Source organism: Poromitra crassiceps, assembly GCF_964638095.1.
Source record: "Poromitra crassiceps genome assembly, chromosome: 2".
Taxonomy (NCBI): Eukaryota; Metazoa; Chordata; class Actinopteri; order Beryciformes; family Melamphaidae; genus Poromitra; species Poromitra crassiceps.
The window spans coordinates 28,411,492-28,426,758 of record NC_139624.1 but is presented as its reverse complement, the minus strand read 5'-3'; the positions used below and the strand labels follow the sequence as shown (position 1 = coordinate 28,426,758).

The following is a 15,267-nucleotide window of genomic DNA, read 5'->3' as shown; positions in this document are numbered from 1 at the left end:
GGTTTTAGCTTTAAAGATGTTAATTGTATACAAAAAGCCAGCACAGTATCTGTTCCGTTCCGTTCCGTTCCGTTTTTTGTTTTTTTTTGCTACTTGAAAGTGTGGAACTGCTTTCCTGACCGTTCCTACCCACTTTAACCCCTGATCATCATCATCATCATCATCATCATCATCATCATCATCATTCACTGGGAGAGCAGAGGTGTTTGGTTGTTAGAGGGTCAGATAGCTGGGAGGCTGCAACAGCTCCCTCTTGCCGTAGGCAGAGGAGCCGACGTCGGTTGGAGCGTAGATGGTGCCGATGGTGTTGCTGGAGCGAACCAGGAAGTCCGCTAGTCTCTGGGTCACACATGTCGCTGTGTTGCACCTCCTCTTCTCTATATGGTGACTGGGAGGGAAGGAGAGACAGAAGATACTCAAGAGAGACAGACTGATGAAGAGAGTAAGTCAGTCAATCAATGAACCATTCAAACAGCAAATAGTCAAAATCATCGAAAAAACCCAAATAGTGGGGAAGACAGCAAGAATGGACTTCTACTACAATGTTAAATTTTAATAATAATAACAATAAGTAGAAGAATACATTTCTTCTACTACATTTACTTCTACATACATTTATAATGCGCCTAACATGACACTCATGACTCTCTCACTTTACAGCAGGTTAGGGGAAAAAATAAAATATAACAATTTGTTCAATAATGACCATAATAAATAAATTAAGATAATACCATGTCATGAGTATGAACAGTAAAATCAAAAACAGTGATGATGGTTTGTTCCTTGCTGGAGAGGCAATGAGACTCAGTTATTGTATGCCATTTATGAAAAGGTATTTGAGAAGATGCAGATTTGACTATTTTTGACAAGCCAACCGAATTTCTTTGCACCAAAATTATACAAATGATTGTTTTAATGTAAACTAATGAATGTGACTCTATACCATGCACGCGGTTACCTGTTGACAGCAGTGAGATCTCTTTGCGGCTGCACGCCCATAAGGCCGAGGAAAGGGTTGGAGACGAGCCCGGGCACCAGCCAGCCTGGGCTCTCTGGGAGCGCGCTCTCCTGCTCGCTGGATGAGCTGAAGGGACTCAGGTACCTGAAACACAGAACGGGGGGGAAGGGTCAAACCATTTCACATCGACAGCAAATTATCCCCTCTTCAAAAACATCCATTAAAGCCTCGCGGTAACGAAAAAAAGTGGCCACAGTTGCACACTTAGGCACTTTCCCGCAGTCGAGTTTATTGGCTTCCACCTCCAGTTGTGCGTCTGTGCCTTGCTGCTCGCCACCCAGGTCATTACAGCTCCCCTTATCTTGCAATTTTCCCGAGCTCATCGTCTGGCGGCTTCAGGTTCACCCACCTCATTTGTTTCCCGCCTTTTAGGACGATGGCCGCCATTAACCGCTTGAAGTTTGAACCCTGCCTCTAATCTGACAGCACAAGGAGTAGAGTATCGGTACTCGATGTATCGATACTTACCGGGGTATGTACCGAGGTATTGACTGAAATAACCCAATACCAAGTAGTATTGAAACTTCTCCAGTCAAAATATATCTGCAGGGGTGTAAATATAGACAGTGCAGGCAGTGCGATGCACTGGGGCCCGTGGTTGGGGAGCCACTACAGCGAGCGGGCCCTCCAAAATGTGCTGGGCGGAGAATGGGCCCTCCGTTTGCCACCTTGGAAATATGCCCGTGTTCAAAGAACTTACATTAAATTAAAAATCGCAAACCCATCTCCATCATGGTAAAAAAAAAGAAAAAAAAGTCAGTAGCAATCTCTAACAAAATGACATGCTTATTCTACATAAACTATAAAAGCTACTAATAAACGATAAAAATAATCAATTCTATGAATCTTATTTTCTTCGGTATTTTGTCATACAGCAATGATGATTGCTGGGTATAGATATGTTGTTCTCCAATGTCAAGGCTATTTGATCATGTGATGAGACGATACAATAATACTTTAGGCGCAAAATCTGAACGTCAAGACTGAGAAGCTGAGCATATCTGGAAGCCTTTCAAACATAAAAGCGGCACTAGGCCCCATCATAATAGCGTGCCTGCTGTAACTATGCCTTATGCCACTGGATACCTGCATTCACTCCTTTTTCTACACAGATCTAGAAAAAAACTGTTTGAATGGATTTGCTCACAGCCAATTACCACAAGCGTTCTTCAATTTAATGCCACAGCAGCTATACAACCCACACAGTCATGGCCGTGTGCACCATTGAGAACATGGAGGTCATGACCTCGGTATTTTCTATCCCCGGATCTTTTTTTTTTTATCGCCCCGGCCCCCAGATCTATTCATCTATTCATCTATTCAAAAATAACATGATATATGAGTTGATCAGAAATCTAACAATTTGCTTCCTCTCTGTGCGCAAGTAACCTATATAGAAGGAAGAGACATCACTCAGGTCAGGTCTATTGAAGGGAATGGGGCATGCATGGAAAGTCCCACTATAAACCATCATACAGTATGCGTTGTTTCACATTTGATTGAAAAATGCTTCATTGCCTCCACAGATTGCAAAATTCTAACGCTGTGATGTGAGTGATGTCTTTTCCTTCTTTATAGTTTCCTTGTTTGTTTGTCAATCAAGGCTAATGCTGAAGTTTAACATGAATTTGCTATGGGGACTGCCTGGAACCCTCTTGAGTCAAGGATGATGACGACAACAACAACAACAACAACAACAACAACATATTTATAGTGTAATAGTAAAGTGTAACGTATGGTGTAATAATATAGTATCATTGCATATATATTGTATTATAACACATTTAGCTTATGTTTATGTACTGTTAAAAGTATATAATTTTATTTAAATTACTTTGGCAGGAGAGACAAGTAAGGAGTCACAGAGAAAGGGACAGGCAGTGAATACAGATGGTGAGAAAGAACAAAGAGAAGATGACAGAGAGAGAAATTAACAGACATAATTTGAAGGCATAGAGACAAGATATGAGAAAGAGGGAGCAGGTTATGGAAAGCAGAGAGACACAGAAAAGGACGCTGCGAGAAAGAGCACAGGAGGAGACACACATGGAAAAGAGAGACCAGACAAGCAGAGCCACAGAAAGATGATATTAATCTAATGTGATGTGTGTAGCTCTTTATAGATCTAGCCTCTTAATTTTGCTCTCAAAGTGCACCAGATTGAAGCATTTTACTTTCAAATGTATTGATTTTTTCTTCATCCTCGCCACCACCCTAAAATGACCTCCGTATTTAGAAAAGTCTGCATACGGCCCTCCATACAGTTTGTGGTGGTGAAGCCGAGTGCGTGCGGCGTATGTGACAGAGTTGGCAGTTCAGCGTGCCGAGATGCCACCAAATCATAAAAAAGGTATAGAATATACGCGATTGGTGGTATCGATATCACTTTAAGGATACTGGTTTTGGTACTGGTATCGGAATTTGTCCAAACGATACCCAGCCTGCCTGAACGAGGAGCACAGATGCTTTTCCTCTTTCCGCTAACTTGAATTGATGTTCTAAAGTCCTTGTCACTCGTTACAGTCACCTCCTGACCCTGATGCTCCTGTGAGCCTGTGGTCTCACCTGTGGCTCTACAGTCACCTCCTGACCCTGATGCTCCTGTGAGCCTGTGGTCTCACCTGTGGCTCTACAGTCACCTCCTGACCCTGATGCTCCTGTGAGCCTGTGGTCTCACCTGTGGCTCTACAGTCACCTCCTGACCCTGATGCTCCTGTGAGCCTGTGGTCTCACCTGTGGCTCTACAGTCACCTCCTGACCCTGATGCTCCTGTGAGCCTGTGGTCTCACCTGTGGCTCGGGGCAGCGGCGACGCAGCGCAGCAGCACGGGCAGCGTGATGAGAAGCACAGGCAGCCTCAGGTGGTGATACATCGTGTCAGAGGATTCCCTGGGAGGAAACAGTGGATTCAGCAAACGTTTGGGTTTGTGAGTTACAGGCCGGCTGTCTGGCACCAAGATTAAACCATTGACTGCAGACATTTTCTTTACATAGCTTTTATTTAACCAGGAACATTTTTCAAGGGAGATCTGGCCAATGGGGCAGCAGCACAGACAGTTACAGACATACATGATGCAATTTAACAAAGTATTACAGTGGTTTATAGTGAACAGTAAACAGAGAGAAAGCACAGGGAGAGAGAGAGAGAGAGAGGGAGAGAGAGAGGGAGAGAGAGAGAGAGAGAGAGAGAGAGGGAGAGAGAGAGGGAGAGAGAGAGAGAGAGAGAGAGAGAGGTGAGGAAGGTGAGGGCAATCAATGGACATCATCAAATTGAAAGCATTTACAATTTCAGGTAGATTCATTAATCTTCCCTCGATCTGACAATACGCTTTACACTCATAAACAGTCGCCACAAACTAGAAATGTAGTATAAATCAGTGGCTCTCAATTTACCCAGGGGGTAAAGAGGAAAATACAAATATAATTTTTTTTGGGTGTGCAAAAGCTTCATAGTTCAACGAAAATATTGTATGCTTTAAATCTAAAATGGTTCATGGATTACATTCTAATCTAACAAACCTGTCAATTTAAAAGTCAAGCACGTTACCGTGGAAACAATTAAGCTTAGCCCAAAATCACAAATCAGAATGAGGGGGTCCCCGGGATATTTTCTATCTTGTAAGGGGTCCTTGGCTGAAAAACATTTGAGAACCTCTGGTATAAACTATATACAGTCTAACTCTTATATCAGCTGATGCAATGTAATCTAGCTGTATTCAGTTATTCTGTGACAATAATAACATTATTCATGTACAACCAATTTACACTCAAAATAAATAAAATAAAAAATCCTTACAATTTATTATTCAATTAAGTGAAGAAAATCTGGCAGTTTGGTTGAGAGAATTTCACTTGTTTCCAATGCAAATCAACTTGTTTATAGAAGTTTTACAGAATCAGGTGTGGTTTTCTTGATAGTGCAGTGATTTTTCCTTATTATGACTTGTTTCAAGATATTAAAACTCATGTCTAGAAAATTCACAAAACAAGTTAGATAGTGGCACAATCTTTCTCTTGGTTTAAGAAAAAAAAGATTTGATGGCTGAATATGAGACCCCCCCAAGACACAGGACAAGACCCCCCCCCCTCCCCCTAAATCAAAACTAAGAAAAAAAGAAAGAAAGGCTGAACACTCACTTTCAGTTGGATCCCAATCAGCCACGAGCGGTCCAAGGTTTCTCAGTCTGTCACACAAACTGGCTCTCACAGTTATAAGCTCAGTCTGTCACACAAACTGCCTCGCACAGTTATAAGCTCAGTCTGTCACACAAACTGCCTCGCACAGTTATAAGCTCAGCGCTCAAACCACTTGTGACATCAGCGCTCTCCAAATATAGCCGTGCATTTCCATTTACACACAATGGGGAGGAAGGTGTGTGTGTGTGTGGTGAGAGGCGGTGGGGGGGGGGGGGGTATGTGGGGGTGTAGGGAAGTGGGGTTCAACTGAAGACATATCTCAGTCCAATAGGGATTCATACACCATGCACGCACACGCGCGCGCGCACACACACACACACACACACACACACACACACACACACACACACACACACACACACACACACACACACACACACACACACACACACACACACATGCACACACCACTATAAGTTAATGTACATTCTCAAACATGCACAAGAAAGTAGCTACACACACATTGCACACACTCACACACACACACACACACACACACACACACACACACACACACACACACACACACACACACATATGCACACACCACTATAAGTTAATGTAGATTCTCAAACATGCACAAGAAAGTAGCTACACCGTACACACACACATTGCACACACTCACACACACATCTACGCACGTCACCATCATCACCTTCGTCATTGCTGTCATCACAGCCTCCGGGGTGGGACTGACCCACCAGAAACCCACACCAGGGAGAAGAGCGCTGTCAAAGTGGGAGGCAGTCTTCCCTTCTCCCACAGAGGCACATAAAGACGTTTTAGGTCAGACTCCGGCCCCCGCTGCCGTCCTCCTGGGTTCATCGGTCATGAATAATGGAATGTGAAGATGAATTAATGTTAATAATGAATGGGGGTCCTCATTATTCCATGGGTCAAGTCACAAACAACTGACAAACTGCTAATTAATAAAGTGACGAATAATATTACAGGGATGAGGCTAACTACAGTTTAGTAGAGGATTTTCCTCTGACTCTCCAATCAACCCCCTTTCCAGTAGATTCCATATGACCCACAATAAGATATTTGTCAATTCTCCATATATGCCAAGAAGATTTGACTGGCTTTTGAGGCATATGAGATGACCAACATGGGCAAATTACAATTAAATAATAATCTGTGACATGTTCCTAGAAATAAATGTTAATTTGACTACTCTCTGTATAACACTATCTCTGTCCAACACTCTTTTTATAACTGTAATTCAATCCATAGGTTCATGAAACCTTTTGCATTTGCTAAATTTGCTGTTTTGAACACTCGTGTCTGGTAGGTCTTTCCTGGGAAGAAAGTGATTAATTTCCCCCGGTTTCTCTGCCATTTTCTCGCCAATTGTACTTGGCCAATTCCCCCTGCTGCTCCACCCACTCTGCCGATCTGGGGAGAGTTGTAGACTAGCACATGCTTCCTAGGATACATTTGCAGTCACCAGTCACATCTTTTCACCTGACAGCGAGGAGTTTCACTGGCAGGACGTAGCATGTTTTGACTACCACAGCACTTCTATGTGTACCACATAGAAGTGGTACACATAATCTGAAAGCTGGGGACCCGAAGGTTCATTTTAGGTGCAGCTCAGAACTGTGTCAAAGTGTTCTAGTCATAAATGTGTAATAAACATTGTGTTTACTCCAAGCGAAACATGGTGGCTTGATCCCCTGCAGCTGAACTTTCAACTGTTGTGAGACATTCACGAGACTTGGTTACACAATCCCCGGATGTGGAAACTAGCAGACAGCTCACATGTATGCCAGTATCATATAATAAGGACATCAGCCACTGTGTGGCAGAAAATAAGCTATTTACAGGACGTAAATGCACGCTTGCCACATGCCCCTACGGCCTCTGTTGCAGGCCGTTGCGCGACGCGTTCTAGCTCTTTGCTGCATCATTTTCAGAAATGTGTGTTCTGGGCGACCAGCACAACATAAACCAAGTTGAAAATAAGGTTGTTGGCCCAGGTTGTAAAAAAAACTGAATTCTGCTTTAACAATGTAACAGGTAGAGAAACTTATCTTAAGATATCCCTCTAACTAAATCTAAGGAATTAGCTAGAAAGTGGAATAAGTAGCTGTGATCAAACTCCACAAGAGTGTTGTTGGTTCTAATGAAGTCTTCGGCGTGCACAGAGATCAACACAGTCTCATTGGGGAAATCCCACCACAGGCTGCAGGCTGCTGGTAAGTGCTGGGCTTTAACCACAGCTTTGAGCTAACAGAGATGTGAGGCAGTCTAATGGATGTGTCACGCCCACACCCAGGTCCTATAGATGCGCTTCCTGTGAGCTTTCCAAGAAAAGATAATTGCAGACAAAGACACAGACATGACACATCGATCTATATTTCAGCTCTCTCGGCTGCTTCCTTATTGATGGTTTGGTTCACGTGTGAATTTTTGGCCTCCAGTAGAAGTTGTGACTTAAGAAGTTTCTGTAGTTGAGAGTCTACTTTGTGCACCAGCACCCTCACCTGACACCTACATTCATTATTTACAAGCTGGCTTCTGCTGCTGCTGTCCTCGTAACAATGCAAGAATTCAGCATGAGAATCTGAAGGCAATTTATTATAATTTGACTACCGGTATTTAGGGATTCATTTTCTATCTATCTATCTATCTATCTATCTATCTATCTATCTATCTATCTATCTATCTATCTATCTATCTATCTATAAAAGGGAGCTGTAGGCTACCCCAGTGAATTGCAAAAACACATGTGTGTTGCAGCAGGATCTTGCAGGTGTGATGTGTGTTGCAGCAGGATATTCTGCTCATGAAACCGTACTGGGAAATTTGTTTATTGGAAGACAAGACATTGTTTTGCCGGGTCCAGACCTCCGAATCCGCTCACTCCACGGAGTTGAGTTTGGCTGGAAATGATGTTAGGAGTTGACAATAGACCCTTCTCATGGTGGCCATTTTGTGTCGAAAAGGCAGGATAAACACAGGTGCAAGCAAAACACTAATGAGGGTTTCCATCTTCCATGATTGGAAGTTGGAAACCTTCATTAGTGTTTTGCTTGCACCTGTGTTTATCCTGCCTTTTCGACACAAAATGGCCACCGTGAGAAGGGTCTATTCAGCCTGATATCAGGCTAGACATTGTTACCATAATTGAACCTTATTCACGACAAGCTCTGTGAAGCTTTGGAACTAGGAGTTTGGGACTAAATATCTTGGTCCCGTAAAAAGCAGTTTTTGGGAAACGACAAAGCTCAGCTCATTCACTTTTCCCCATTCATATTTTCCAACTCTGTGTGGGCTAGCGACAACGAAGGAAGACTGTTGCGTCACCTCACATCCTGTGTCCGGGCTAAAAAGTTGCACTCGTCTCGAACACACCGCAAAGACTACAGCCGACGGTCAACTAGCACGTACGTTCTGCGTCTGCGTGAGACCTAGGACTGCGGTTATAGCCTGGCGTATGACTCCATGATGTGACGCTCCTCTTGCTATGAGAGAGGGGGGCGTCAGTGCTGTATGAGATAGAAAATCCCCCCTAAGGGGATTTGTTTCCAACAGGAGTCATGACATTGGTGGTGATCTGGGGAGGTGGTGGGGTGAAGCTTTTGCTCTGGAGATGCTGGATGAATGCGGGATGCTGGCACGAGGTGAGTGATGACTGCACAAGTGTGATTTAAGCTGTGGTGATGGGGCTTTATATAGTACCAGGAGAAGGGCATTTATGATGTCATAACTGATGTCATTTATGATGTCATAACTGATGTCATGTGGGAGAAGGGCATTTATGATGTCATAACTGATGTCATTTGGGCAACTGACGTCACCCTGCAAAGGTGACGTCATAGAGAAGGTGACGTCGGAGATGGTGACGTCATTTAGTGATGTCATTTGAGCTGAGGGGTATGACAGCATGGGGTGTCTACCTATGCCTTTTGGTCTTCCATGATTGAAATTCAGTCTAAGACTACACTTCAATCATGAGAGACCAGTAAGACATTTTAACAATCTTTATTGAATCAGAATAGACAGTTTGAGTATGGCGTATGACTCCATGATGTGACGCTCCTCTTGCTATGAGAGAGGGGGGCGTCAGTGCTGTATGAGATAGAAAATCCCCCAAAGGAATTTAAAGTTTTTAGGAACTGGGAAAGTTCCTAAACAGGGGGGGTCATGGAGCTCGCCTGGGGTATGCTTTAGTCAGGTCATGGGCTGACAGGGGGAGATTTATGCATGCCGGGAGATGAGGGGCTGACTGGGGTTTTTAGGCAATGGCAGGGATGCATGGGAGTGGACGTGGGGGTCATGGAGCTTGCCTGGGGTATGCTTTAGTCAGGTCATGGGCTGACAGGGGGAGAGTATGCATGCCGGGAGATGAGGGGCTGACTGGGGTTTTTAGGCAATGGCAGGGATGCATGGGAGTGGATGTGGATAGCCCGGGCATGGGCGCATTTAATGAGAAATGGGAGAGTTTTGATTACCACCAACAAAGTGCTTGCTTCCTCTTTAGTCATGGAAGGAGGGATATTTGGGCTGATAGTATGGCGTTTTGCTCTGGTTGGATGTAGGATGCATAGACTGATGAGGACCAGCGACCCAGTTGTTGAAGGGAGGCGGAGGATACCCCCTGCATGGCTGCTGATGTGGCTGCCCCGATCCTGAACGAGTGGCTGGAATAGTTCTCTGCAGGGATGTTTGCATTTCTGGAGTGTTGTCTTGAAGTGATGGATGAACCAGGATCTCGTCATGTGATGCTGGGGAGAAATGAGGGAAATGGGGGCCAAGGCACTATCGGGTACATTTCATATAATGCGGAGGACTGATCCAAGCCGGCAAATTTCCCAAAAAATCCAAGTGCCAGCGAACCAGTGGCCTTGGTAGGGTTTTGGGGGGGTCTACCAAGGCCACTCTTTCGCTGGCACTTGGCCGCAGCAGTTTGCCGGCTTGGATCAGTCCTCCGCATTATACGAAATATACCCGATAGTGGCTGCTCGTCGCATATGGGGGCGCTTCTGGGCACGTAAAAGGATAGCAGTCAAAAGCGATAATGCTGCAGTAGTCGCCATCATCAATAAGGGACGATCATCTTCCCCGGCCATTATGCCTTTCGTCAGGCGCCTAACCTGGCTTTCCGTCACCCATAATTTTATCATGGTCGCCAGGCACATCCCCGGGCATATTAACATAATCGCTGATCACCTCTCCCTTTTCAATTTCCAGGCGTTCCGCAGACTCTACCCCGAAGCGGACTCGACTCCGACACCTCACCCCTCCTTTTCTGCCCTCATGCTCTCATAGAGCGCAATCCCCATCTCACCCATTTACTCCACTCGGCCCAGTCCTATATTAGGCAAGGATTGGCCAGTTCCACTATCAAAGCTTATGACGCGGCTTGGCGAATGTTTGCCATGTTCTGCCTCTCCGTCAACCAGCCCGTTCACCCCGTTCTAATTCCCACAGTATGTGTCTTCATTACTTTCTGCGTAGATGTCCGCCTCCTCCGCCCTCCTTACATTCGCAGCCTAGTGGCAGGCATCCAATTTTACGCCAGGTGCCTCGACCCGGCATTTCCCAGTCTATTTTCAAATCCAGTTGTTAAAACTACTATTAACTCATTGAGTGCCAGCCACTTTTGGAAAACGGATGCTCCCAGTGCCAGCCCTTTCAGAGCGTTTTCAGTGATTTCTCAAGACCCACAGAATATTGTGTGATATTACTATGTAAACACCGAACACGCCCAAAGAACGATGAGACTATCTTGTATCATCAGCAAAAAAAAGTTTATTGATATCATTTTCCGTTCTTTAGTTATGAGCAGTAGAAGATAGGTTGGTTTCAGCAAAAACAGACGTTTCAAACTAGAAGCTGAGATAATGAGCCTTTTGTGAAATGAAGCATTTCAAGCACATCACTGACTCTGAAGCTAATATTTTCTGATGTAGTGACACCTCAAAAATAATTTCCTTCAATAAAACAGCGGAAAAAAAAGGAATTTTGATGGCAAAATAATATTTTTTAGCTGCAACCAGCAGCGCTGGCCCCTGCGTGCGCAGACCCTACACCTACTTGCTGGTCTTGATTTACAGTTGGTGGGCATCAGGTATTCTAGCTTGTTTGCCAATCTGTCCATCGAGCCTGCTGTCTGGGTCGGTGTTGTATGGTGCCCTGCGTGCCCCACCCCCCTCAACTGCAAACTCCTCCGTGGAAGTGTCTCTGGTGGCTCTCTGCTGCACGTTTGCGCTGCACGTTTCAAAGTGCCCAGCTCTATTTTCACAGCGCTCCACCGTTTGTGTGCGCCAGCGCTTCCAGCTGAGAATGATTTGGCTTTTCAGAAAGACGCTGGTGTCGGCTGCTCCTTTTCTGGCAACTAATCATGTGGAGGGGCTATCGCAGCGGAGACGGAGGGGCTCAATTGTGGTGACAGATTGGCTGCTGTTCACAGGCACAGTTAACGTTACAGCATTTCCGTTTCCCCACACGGCTTCTTCTACTCTTTTTTCTCATCTTTCTCTAATCCGGAGAGCACTGTCGCCACCTAATGGGTCCGTAAAATAGCTTATACGCCTTCAAAATCCCCCATACTTTTACATGCATCAGGCTTTGATCCACGTCCCACCGTCAAAAAACGCAATTGACGACTTTAGTCGTCATTGGCACTCAATGAGTTAAAATGCATTTCAAAAGCTTTTCCGTCTGCCCCCGACTCCCGGCGTCCCATTACTCTCCCCATGTTACGGCACTTGCTAACCAGCCTCAGACAAGGCATTCACTCCACCTTTTTAGACATCCTCTTAGAGTGCGTATTTTCCCTGGCCTTTTATGGGTTCCTCAGAATCAGCGAGTTCACATCCCCCGCCACGTTTAAACCCCTCACGCGACATAACTCTCTCCGATTTAAAATTCTACCCCGACCACTATAGCATCTCCCTGAAACATACCAAAGTAGGCAGAGCCTGCTCTATAATCATCGCTCGCATCCAATCTCCCTTCTGCCCCTTCTCGGCCATGACTCAATACATTAGAATCAGGCCCCCAACTAGTCCCTTGGCCCCCCTTTTCCTCATCTCTCCCCATCATCACATGACGAGATCCTGGTTCATCCATCACTTCAAGACCACACTCCAGAAATGCAACATCCCTGCAGAGAACTATTCCAGTCACTCATTCAGGATCGGGGCAGCCACATCAGCAGCCATGCAGGGGGTGTCCTCCGCCTCCCTTCAACAACTGGGGCGCTGCGCTGGTCCTCATCAGTCTATGCATCCTACATCCGACCAGAGCAAGACGCCATATTATCAGCCCAAAGATCCCTCCTTCCATGACTAAAAGAGGCAACAAGCACTTCGTTGGTGGTGATCAAACTCTCCTTTTTCTCATCAATGCGCCCATGCCCGGGCTATCCACGTCCACTCCCTTGCATCCCCGCCTTTGCCTTAAAAAACCCCGGTCAGCCCCTCATCTCCCGGCATGCATAATTCTCCCCCCGTCAGCCCAGGACCTGACTAAAGCATACCCCAGGCGAGCTCCATGACCCCCCGTTTTCACTCTCCCAGTTCCTGAAATAACTTTAAATTCCTTTGGGGGATTTTCTATCTCATACAGCACTCCCTCATAGCAAGAGGAGCGTCACATCATGGAGTCATACGCCATACTCAAACTGTCTATTCTGGTTCAATAAAGATTGTTAAAATTGTATTACGAGTCTCTCATGATTGAAGTGTAGTCTTAGACTGAATTTCAATCATGGAAGACCAAATAAGGCATTGATAGAGCACCCCATGCTGTCATACCCCTCAGCCCAAATGACGTCACTAAATGACGTCACCATCTCCGACGTCACCTTCTCTATGACATCACCTTTGCAGTGTGACGTCAGTTGCCCAAATGACATCAGTTATGACATCATAAATGCCCTTCTCCCAAATGACATCAGTTATGACATCATAAATGACATCAGTTATGACATCATAAATGCCCTTCTCCTGGTACTATATAAAGCCCCCATCACCACAGCTTAAATCACACTTGTGCAGTCATCACTCACCTTGTGTCAGCATCACGCATTCATCCAGCATCTCCAGAGCAAAAAGCTTCATCCCACCACCTCCCCAGATCACCACCAATGTCATGACTCCTGTTGGAAACAAATCCCCTTAGGGGGGATTTTCTATCTCATACAGCACTGACGCCTCTCCCTCATAGCAAGAGGAGCGTCACATCATGGAATGAAGGCTGTTTGCTTGAGCCTATTTACTCCGTAAGCGAGACAACTGCTCCAGTGATGATGAACAGCAGCTGAGGATGATCGCTGGGGCTTTCTCGGAGGCGGATTTCTTGGCTCCTTCGCCGCGGCTACGGCCTCTGGAGTGCTGCGCGGACTTTGATCCGGGCGAGAAGTCTTGGACCTCCGCGGGGATGGATTGCTTTTTGCGGCCACGGCCCCTGGTGTGAGGAGCGTCCTTTGTGACGCCTGAATATGAAGCCTGGGGATCTGAGGTTTGCCCTGGGATGGTCGGGACGTTGATTGCGCTCTGGAGGAAGGTGTCCACGGCGGCGTTGACCCTCTGAAGCTGCTGCTCGTTTTTGGACTCAGACATGATGATGGACTGAGTGAAGCTTTTGCTCTGGAGATGCTGGATGAATGCGGGATGCTGGCACGAGGTGAGTGATGACTGCACAAGTGTGATTTAAGCTGTGGTGATGGGGCTTCATATAGTACCAGGAGAAGGGCATTTATGATGTCATAACTGATGTCATTTACGTATGATGTCATAACTGATGTCATGTGGGAGAAGGGCATTTATGATGTCATAACTGATGTCATTTGGGCAACTGACATCACCCTGCAAAGGTGACGTCATAGAGAAGGTGACGTCGGAGATGGTGACGTCATTTAGTGATGTCATTTGGGCTGAGGGGTATGACAGCATGGGGTGTCTACCTATGCCTTTTGGTCTTCCATGATTGAAATTCAGTCTAAGACTACACTTACATTTTGATACATACATGAAACAAAGCAGTGTTTGTCTACCATACCACTTAAACGGTTTTGTAATATAGCTACTTCTCTAATCCAGAATATGTCTGATAAAAAGTGGAAAATGGCACTGGCGTTGTCAGCCCTTGTCTGGTCTTTTGCTTGTGGAAGAAGAAAGGAAGAGGCGGAGGTGAAACATAAGGAGAAACCGAACTAAATGGGTGATATCATGCAGCGACAGGCTGAAAGGGCTTTCGCGAATGCACGTCCTTGTGAAAATATTTGTGGATTGGAATCATCAGATGAGATCAAGTCAGAGTGATTTCTCTCACCGAGGGAGATTCGTCGAATTGTCCGGAAAAGTCGCCAACTAGAGCCAAACACACGGCAAAAACTAGGACAACAGACTCTCACTGCCGACTATCTTCTTAGTGTGTCTGGAGTTTAAGGATTTGCACTGGAAACCTTCCATCCACAAGCTAATGAGTATTATTAGGATTCATGTAACACTGCAGATAAGAGGGGGCCAGAGGCGAGAGGAGAGTGATAGCTGGAGGACCAGAAAGGGTAATGGGGCTGCAGCCTCTGATAATGACTAAGCTGTTGAGGACATATCCACACATGGAGGTTTGCAGTGATTATAGTTAACTAGGGATGCTGCCGCCATCACATAGGATACACAAATGTACAGACAATACAGTAGCCTACTTAGGAGCCAGATTCTGATGCGACAATCTACAATAACTGAGATCTTGATTCTTGAATAACTGGCAGTAAGAAAGGAGAATTGAGTTAGTTTATGATTTATTTTATTTTATTATATATTTTTTGCATTGTGTGTTTTAATGTTTATTACTTAGGTGAGGGCATGGATAAGCACCTAAATACTGCTACCTTTGTTTTGTTTTTTGTTTCTCATGTATTCTTTTTCCTATTTTTAAACTCCAAAGTAAAGAACAGAGTCGAAACCTAACATATAATATGGCCGTGGACTGTTGTGAACACAATGCTCCCGCGAGTGTATGAGCCTTGTGTGTGTGCAGTGGTGTATAAAGTACTCGAAAACCATACTTGAGTAAAAGTAAAGATATCTTCCC

The 15,267-nt window shown here is 45.2% G+C and overlaps 1 protein-coding gene across 1 annotated transcript; it reads right to left on the bottom strand.

Annotated features, from left to right (window-relative positions):
• Positions 1 to 213: 213 nt before the first annotated feature.
• iapp (islet amyloid polypeptide) lies at positions 214 to 3,890 on the bottom strand (the record flags this gene model as incomplete). The annotated part of the gene is made up of 3 exons (XM_083661830.1): positions 214 to 388; positions 959 to 1,102; positions 3,808 to 3,890. The coding sequence occupies 3 exons, from the start codon at positions 3,888 to 3,890 to the stop codon at positions 214 to 216; spliced, it is 402 nt and encodes a 133-aa protein (XP_083517956.1).
• Between the last annotated feature and the right edge of the window lie 11,377 nt (positions 3,891 to 15,267).